Raw genomic sequence first — 9,380 nt, 5'->3', positions numbered from 1 at the left:
CTGCACATATCCAGCTGCCTTCCAAACTGCTTATCGACACTTGTTTCAGAGAGACTGGATGAATCATGGTTTGTGCTGAAAGTGTTGTATGTGACTAGTTGGAGTTGCATGCTTGAGAGATTATGGGTCATTCTGGTCCCTTCCTGGCAGAACACTGGTCTCAATATTGTATCGTAGCCCAGTGTTAGGACAGACTCTCATTCCTCATCTCTCTGTAAGCAATGAATCAACTCTGATAAAAGAATCACAGAATATCTCATTAGAAGAGACTCATAAGGATCATCAAGTGCGATTCCCTGCTTTTTGCAGGGCTATCTAAAACTAAACCATATGACTAAGAGCATCATCCAGACACTCCTTGAACTCTAACAGGCTTGGTGCTGTGACCACATCCCAGAGGAGCCTGTTCCAGTGATCGACCACCATGTCATTGAAGAACCTTTTCCTAATGTCCAGTCTGAACTTCCCCTGACACAGCTTCATGCCATCTCCTTGTGTCCTGTTGCTGGTCACCAGAGAGAGACCAGCACCGCCCCCTCTGCTGCTCCCCTGAGGAAGCTGTAGCTGCCATGAGGTCACCCCTCAGCCTTCGCTTCTCCAGGCTGAACAAACCAAGTGACCTCAGCTGCTCCTCATAAGTTTTGCCCTCGAGGCCTTTCACCATCTTGGTTGCCCTCCTCTGGACACACTCTTATAGTTTGATGTCTTTCTTATACTGAGATGCCCAAAACTGCAAGCAGTACTTGAGGTGAGGCTGCACCAGTACAGTGTCGAGTGGGACAATTGCATCCCTTGACTGGCAGTTATACTGTGCTTGATGCACCCCAGGACATAAATGGCCCTTTTGGTTGCCAGAGCACACTGTTGACTTGTATTCAACCTGCCATCAACCCAAACCCCCAAATCTCTTTCTACAGGGCTGCTCTCCAGCTTTTCATCCCCCACTTTGTACATATAACCAGGATTACTTCATCCCAGGCACACTTGAAATACTCCAGATGAAATGCACTTGCTTAAACGTGTTTTTATTATGATTAAGGGAGCAAAAGAGTACGTACACAAGACCCATCACATATGGATACATGGAAAACAATTTGAATAGTAATATGCCATATTTAGTCAAGACAATTGAGCCAAAAAGGCTTAAGGAGAAATACAAATTATAAGATTTCTATAATGCATCTTTAGAAAGTGAGGAAGAACCTTGCAGTATCAGGAGCACAAAGAAAAAGCGATTGCCTTGTCAGAGTAGGAATGGCTGGTGACAGTTTAGAATTTAATCTGGGAGTTTTCAAGTGGCTAATTGCAGAGGAGTCCCCATGAAGTTTGGCCGTAGAAAAAGCTGGCTTCATTGGGAGACTGCATTTTTTTCCATAAAAGTCCTGCTGATGAATGGGTTTGTGATTTTTCAGTGTGATGAATTGGTACTAGTATTGTTAACTTGCACCAGGAGCATCTCTGTTCATGTTTTCTTTGGGCCTGGTTTTCATTCCTTTAATCCTTCGTTCATGAGTAAATAATATTACTCTACACAGAAAGGAAAGGTAAAGGACCGCTGTTTTCATTCTATAATTTCTCTGATTTATTTATTATTTTTTTTAAAGAAAGCCCTCTGGATTTAGAAAATACGGATGAAAAAGAGAGTATGCCTTTCTTTTTACTCTGATACTGCAGTGCTTTGGGTCTTGCTGTGAGGGACAGAAACTCTTTCAGCTTCCTTGTCTTTAAGGGGAAATGCATCTGCCTAAGAAGAGGATGCCATCGGTTGGGTTGTGCCTGATCACGAAGAGGAAAGGATGGTCAACCTTAAACTCTTGAGAGGCACTTTCATCCTTGACCCCAGCTCCTGATGAGCCTGCCACCTCACTGCCTGCTTCATTGATTTCAACAAATGCCTGATGAACAGCTTCAGACACCTTCAGCCTCTCTGCTGAAGAGAGGCCAGAGAGATCGGCTGATGAGCTGAACAGGTCAGTTATACCCAAGCCCATTAAGACAGATGTGAGGTTGTATTTCTCCTCTATCTTCATGCGGGGGAGGTACACTTTCACTGTCTTCTCTTCCATCAAATTAGAACTGGTCCACTCCTGGAGTTTTTCAAAGGTGATTGCCTTCTCAATCTGCAAGGAAACAAGAGAATAAGATCTCTGGGTTGAGAGCACAACTTCCTTTGTGGCAGTGCAGTACCAGCAGTGTTTTTTTCCTTTTTCACTGACTGCTCTTGTTATGACATTTTTTCTAGATTAATACAGATTAATGTATCTAGGACAGAAAAGCAAACTATGACTCTTCCTTATCTGTTCTGTCTTGTTTTCTATTTCTTTAACAGACTCACTCACTGCCAATCAATTTTTTTAATGTGGTGGCTACTTAGCAAATTTCACCTAAAGCTCTTGCTATTTATCTTCATTACTTAGGGGAATACATTCCAAAAATAATTCTGTACTTTTGAGTTGTAAGCTCTACCTACATTTAAGACCTCCAAATAACAAGGTGTTAATGGTAACCAATTACTAATACCTGAACAAATGTTACTATACTAGGAACTAATATTTTTTATGAGAAATTGGCTTTTTAAAAGTAAAGGCTAAGTTGTAAAGTATCCTTTTATTTTAGTTACACTGTACTAGTCCAAGCACACTCAATTCAAAGTTATCTCTGCCAATCAAGAAAGAAAGTCTAAAACAGCACAATCAACGCTTGCATTGGTGACCATTAGAAGAGTGAGTACCCTTGTTAGTGATTGCTCTCCAGACTAATTGGTTGTTTCCATTATTGTGTATGTTGCTTCATGCCTAGTAATATTTCTTTCTCTGCTAATTTACTAAGTATCTCTCTGCTAACTTGCTAAGTGTGCAGATCTAGACATGGCAGTATGTAGTAACACCATGTCGATATAGTCTCTCTTACCAACTTCATCCAAATACATTTTTTTTCTTATGCATATAGAGATTCCATTTTATCCAAGTTTTTCCTTTTCAGACTTTCTAATTATAATATACAGTGTTTGTTCTCCTATGTATACCTACTTTTTTTTTTTTCCAGAATTATATGTAGTCTTCATTATGCATGTCTGCAATCATAACTGATGGAAATTTAGCTGTGTTCAAATTCCTCTTCATTTTTATAATTTAGATTCTTTGAGTTAGTGTACAAATATCTCAGTGAACTCTCATTTATTACATAACCTTTCCTATTCAGACTAACTACAGTCCTGCTAATTACAATATCCCATGCCTGTATTCTGTTCATATCAACAATAGTATGTCATGTACATTTTATTTCCTGAAATTGCTTTAACCACTTCAGTACCCTTCATGCCTAGTTTTTAGATAGTTTAATTTTGAAGATATGAAGGAGACATGTTGAGCACTGCCAAACCAAGCAATAATTACAACTACTAAAGATAACATGAACTTCCCAGGAAGCTCCTCAATGGGCAGAAATGGAGGCATAAATGTTTGGCGTTCAAGCTGCTGGAGTAACAGCTGATTAGCCAAGAAGAATCTGCTCTGTGTTGACCAATATTTAACCGACTGAAGTAGTCCTGTAAGTAATCCGTGCTCAGCACAAACTATTGTGGGACCACTGAGCCAGCTACATGCTTCTATGCAACAATCCCATGTTGCTAGTGTTCACATCTTCACTGGTGAAGTGTTTTAGGATAATTTGATTGTGAAGGGCTTTGCAGCGTCTACATTCGCTGTGTTCATGGTTTCTGAAACCCAGTTCCCAGAGTCATACCTGCTCCAGGCCAGAGATATCATCAGGCAAGATCACCCACATGCTCAGCATGCCGCTGGCATATGGAAGCTCCAGGATCTTCATTCTCTCAGAAGACAGCTCTGCCACTTTAAATGAACCAATCTGGTACATCATCTGCACAGGTTCACTTTCTTGCTGCAAAACCAAATAAGATAATATAGTTTTCACAAAGATTATTCTTGTAACATAGAAATGTCTCCTTATGGTTAAAAGTACTGATTGCTCTTGTCCAGAAAGACTGTATAACAATGTGTCTACTCTCTTCACAAATTCTAAAAGATGACACCTTTAGGGTGATGTATGCCCATGTACCTCAGTCACTCTGAACGGCATTGTCTGGGTGTCTTCAACCTGAAATGCTTTCTCCCACACTCCTTTGAAGTAAATGGCATTGACAAGGACGATTTCAGTCTGGGGATCCACAGAGCCCGGTGGAAGGGTATTTCTGATCATTCCTTTAATAACGAATAGGAAAAGAGAACACATGTATATAACATATCTGTGTGTAACACATCTTACTTGGCAGTCATAACATTAAATGGAGGATATAGAATATGTGGGGAGGAGGGTGTAGGGCAGAGATAATTTTTTTTTCAGCTGTAAACATAAATACTTCTTGCTTCAAACCAAAGATGAAAGGAGATGTCTATGTAGAAAAGGTAACAGGAAAGAAAACCAGAGTTTTACTCTGCTTTCTTGTTATACTTTGGTCCTGTTTATTCTGCAGTCCTCATACACATAGCACGCTCTTCCCTTAGTCCTTTCCCACCAGTAGCTGAATTATGGCCTGGTTTTCTCTATCAAATGATGACATTACACCAAAGGTTGTGTGATTATGAATATTTTCATTTAAGTTAAAATTCAGCATATTTTATCTGTGTTTGCTGTTCAGGCCATGTACTTCAAGAAGGAGGGAAAGAAATGTTTTGAGGGGACCAGGAAGAGACTGGAAGAATAAAAGAACCACATGGAGGTGCAATAGGGTAAAAATCCCAATTGTGGTATGCTTGTGGTTTTCCATTGCCCTTTACCTGTTAATATTTCTCAAGTACCTTATGACTGCATGCCCTACTTAACAGGCAAACAACTCTGGGAATCGTGAGGGCAAAGCGTGCTGATCAAAGGATATCCAGATTCTCAACATTAGTGTCAAACCACTTGTCACTGTGTACCAACCATGTTCTAGGGCTGCTGCTTTCATCAGAACTGGAAGTGTTACATACCCACAAAGCACCTACAGATATAGAGAGTCCTCTAAAAGGGATGTGTCTGAGGGAAAAAAATTGATTAATGACAGTTCCATATTTGGGAACTGATCTATTTTCCAGGAACAGGAACAGAGAGAGAGGTTTTGGGTTTTTTTTGTTCTCTCCTGATTTAAAGCATTACCATATGCTGTTCAAATGTGGTGGCAGAATGGAAAATACCCATGCTGATACTTGTCTTGCTCTTACCATTTGTCTGACGTTCAACCCAGGAGTTGATGAGCTCTCTGGCTTGATCTGCAGCTGTTTGAAAGCTGACAGTTTCCACACCTTCTTTATACAGTTCCCTCACACATTGCATGTATTCCTGCAAATGGAGAGTATGCAGTTTTCAGATTAGAATGTCAAAGCATTTTGAAAATGTGAAATACAAGACTGAAATCAACAGATATGAATAATCTGCTCATTAAAGCTACTCAGTAAACCATTATTCTAATTCGTAAGCATTTTAGGATTTGACATTCATTTCTTCAAGCAAGAGTATATGCTTGCATTTTTTTTGAAGTATTTCCCAGAATTGAGTTTGATCCAAAAAAAATACATTCATTTCAGTTGAAATATGGGTTGTTGTTTTTTTTTTTTAATTTTGCCTACTTTTTCACTTTTGACTTTGCAATGGTATTTTCCTTTAATTTTAAATTAAATGTTCCCTTCAATGGAAAAACTTGTAATATTTTTGAGAACCTGAAATTATTTTTCAGGTTTGTTTTATAAGTTAAGAAAAAAGTTAAAGTTCTTTCCAATGAAAATTACCTTTATTAATTATATCTTGACATGATTGGATCATGACTGTACTTTGCAGAACCATCTCTTTGGCTAAACATATTTTTTCTCAAGAGAGCAGAGGGTTAAGGCTGTGATAGAGAGAAGTCACAAATCCTGTTTCCTAATGGTAGAAAATTTCTTCAGCAGAAACTAGACTTCTGACAATTATTTTGCATTACAGGATGTTACAGCTATGACATTAAAATACTCTCAGATCAAGATTTTAGTGCAACTCACCGGTAGGATTTGGAATGTTTTTTCAGCGTAAAGTCTACTGGCAAAGCTGAGTGAATAATTGTCACTTGGTTTGGTGATTTGGATGAACACGTCTTTAAGTGAAGTGTGGACGTTTACTGATGTACTGCACTGAATTGTTGGCATTAAAGCAAATAAAAAGATGAATGATGTTATTCTAGTTTTAGTACTTAGTAGATTTTTCATATTTTATGAGAAGAATAAAGTAGTTCAGACACTTCTGCTTACAAAACTGTTGTTTGTCCTGTATATCTATCTTGTTGCTATAACTACACTGTTGTAGTAATTTTCTAATATATACAATTCTGCACTGTCTTGCTGCTATAATTGCCTCATACCTCCCCCAGGGGTTCTTTTAATTACCCACTACAGTAATCCAGCTCCAGCAGATCAAATAGGCTTTCCTCCATTCCCAACCAGTCCCATTAAATCAGTAACATCCAGCTATCTTGTCTAAGCATGCAAATATCTGTCATTTTCCCTATTTGCCCAATATTTTGATGCCAGTTTCATCTTTTGCTTGTTCTGATTCCTCTGTTACCTCCCTTCTCTCTCTGTATTCTTATGAACAAAGTGTTCCCCCAACTGCTTGCATGCAGAGCAATAGCTACTCATCAGAGAGGGGTTTGAACGGCTAGAAGGCTGCTTTATCTGCTAGGTTTTGCTCCCAGGAGAAAGTGACATAGAGAAGATGAAATTATTTCTGTACCTGAGATTCAACAGTCTCTCCAGATCCTGTGATTTTATCAAAGTGAACAACCTGTAATTGAAATTAACACCAGCTGAAATAACAGGTATGACAAAAAAGGTTATGCAACTGAGATTACCACATGATATTTAAAGTAAAACTGTTGGCTAACTCAGAAGTCGGATGACTCAAAAGGTGCAATCCATCCATACCATCTGTGAATAGCTGTGCATCCAGTTGTCTGCTTAGATGATCTTTTTTCCTATTGGACATCTAGAAATCAGCTCCAGAGTGTGCTGTTAATAATACTAGCTTTCTTCCATCTAACAAGCCATCCACCACGTGAAGTGAGAGCTACAGAAAAGTAATGTGAAATATTTTGCAGACTGGAGACATGTTTTGGCTATTTCCCTGGACATTTTACCTGCTTTCCTTACTCTAAACAAAGGACCACTGGAATGTGTTGTTCTCTTTGAGAATCCTACTGCTAACAACGATAAAACTAAAATTTAAATCCGGTTTCAAGTTTTGTGGCTGATGCATTTGTTTACCACTATGAGAGCTGGGGATTGCCGCAGCTTTTGATAACTCTAGATCCAGATTTTTTAGCCTCTGATCTATGCAAGGTGCATTATAATATAATTAAGAGCTGCGGCTCTATTAAGCATCAGGAAGTTTTAAATCCTTAACTGTAGCCTCACCTTATCTATCTGAGCCTTGGTGTTTCCTCTTACACCCAGGTAGAGCATGGACAGAGCTGACAGGATGCTCAGGGGGGCGAAGAAGATGTTCTGATTGACATACTGGGCTTTCAGCTCATCGAATACCTCAAAGGAAAATTCTGCACTTGCTGCACCAATGGAGGCCATTGTGAAACCAGTATTGCCTAGAAAAAACAGTGGAAGTACAATGATAATGTAATAATGGAATAGCGCACATACACAGCACAATGCACTTTAATAGTAGATGTAGGTGATGAAGTATAAGCAAGTAGTTTTAAAGTCATGCTGTAGTAACATGCCTATTGCTATGCCCACCTCTAGTGCATGTTAGAAACTCTGTATTCATAAACTCTGTATTCTTTTGCATTTGTATACAGTTGCCTTTTTGGCTGTAATATTCTTAATCTGTATGTGATTTCTGTTTACTTTTTCAAAACAGTCAAACAACAGTTGCTTGTACTTATTTTCTTTCAGTGAAGGCTAGAATTGCTTGATAATTTGTAGTACCTTTGATGAAAACATGAAACTATGATCTGTCTATGACATACTTGCAAAGCTGAAAATCTAAAGTACAAATTTTAGTAGACTTGCTCTAGGTTTGAACAGATAGAAGTAAAAGCAGAGGCCAGCTGACTATTTTTATTTTCCAAAAGTAAATAAATGCAGTAAAATATATCTATGTATGCTACACTATAACACTTCCGAGAAATTAAATTTTGTTAGTGATATTCAGACAGAATAGAAATGCAGACATGATAAAATAGCAATGTCTACCATAATACATCACTGTTGAATGAATGTTTGTTTGTGGCATAGACTGATAAAAGCTTTATATTTGTTTCTATCCAAGGCTGCTATAAAGTGCTGGACAGTATAAGTCCTGTGTACCCACTGTGCTTATATAAAGCATAACTTTTCAGGTCAGCATGAATCTAGTTTCCTTCCTGTGATTTACAGAAGTTGTGAAGTTTGTTGTCTTTCAAAATGCGATCCCTTGTATAGATACTTAATACTAGGATCTCAAGTTTGTCTTTAGAGTATTAAACCCCACCAGGATTTTTAGTGAATACGCCCATGACTATATGCATACAGTCAAACATACATTTCTCACTTTCCTTTCTGTATGCAAATTCACCTTAGTAGATTATTGTAAAAATATGTCTGCATACCTACACACATTGTTATTTTGTGTAGTGTTCAGCGTCTGTATTTGCCAGAGATGCAACTGTTAGAGAAATTTCACACTAAAACAAACCAACTAGCTAATTCACTGAATGCCACAGCTTTGCTCTCAGTGCACTCTGTTGAACTGGAGGTCAATCAAGCAAACTTGTTCTTTTGCTGCTGAAGTCAAACTTAGGAGATACTGAATGAAATTATAAGCTACTCTGAAAATAATAATATTTTAAGCACAAAGAATGAACTTTTAAGTCTCCTGTAAACAGTCAGGTTTTACACATAATAAAATAGTGTAGGTTGCATAGACACAGGTGAGAAGTTTTTGTAGAGAATACCACGTAAATATTTTATCCTAAAAGATACTGAACATAACATAATATTTGCTCTTTTTTTTTTTTTTTAAAGTTTAGGCATAAGCAATAAATGATATAGTGAGAAGGTAAATTTTCTTAGAGAAATGCTTACCTTTTGAGCTTCAGCACCAAAGGCAATACAGCTCTCCAGCTGTACATAGACAGACTGGCTGAGCCCCTGGGAATTTATACAGTCTGAACTGTAGTTTACCCACTGCTGCCCTTCAGAAGTTTGACCTTTGACACCACAAAAATAAACTAATGGGATTAGGTCAGATTTTAGTTTCAATGGGTCCATTTTTGAATGAAGGGAGAGCAAATATTAGGTTTCATTCTGTATAACAAAGTGTTTTCCAACAGTAAAGCGGGACTGTTGAATTGTAGAAAA

At 38.2% G+C, this 9,380-nt stretch overlaps 1 protein-coding gene across 1 annotated transcript; it reads right to left on the bottom strand.

Annotated features, from left to right (window-relative positions):
- Positions 1–1,009: 1,009 nt before the first annotated feature.
- Positions 1,010–9,168, bottom strand: LOC136097490 (ovalbumin-like). Its single transcript, XM_065829862.2, has 8 exons — positions 9,105–9,168; positions 7,440–7,624; positions 6,760–6,810; positions 6,033–6,161; positions 5,220–5,337; positions 4,078–4,220; positions 3,745–3,900; positions 1,010–2,120 (listed from the first exon to the last, which is right to left on the bottom strand). Exons 2-8 carry the CDS (start codon positions 7,605–7,607, stop codon positions 1,725–1,727), a joined length of 1,161 nt encoding a protein of 386 aa, XP_065685934.1. The 5' UTR covers positions 7,608–7,624; positions 9,105–9,168; the 3' UTR covers positions 1,010–1,724.
- Positions 9,169–9,380: the final 212 nt, after the last annotated feature.

Source organism: Patagioenas fasciata, chromosome 2 (assembly GCF_037038585.1).
Source record: "Patagioenas fasciata isolate bPatFas1 chromosome 2, bPatFas1.hap1, whole genome shotgun sequence".
Classification (NCBI taxonomy): domain Eukaryota; kingdom Metazoa; phylum Chordata; class Aves; order Columbiformes; family Columbidae; genus Patagioenas; species Patagioenas fasciata.
Note: the sequence above shows the minus strand (reverse complement) of the source record. Positions and strands in the feature narration are given on the sequence as shown.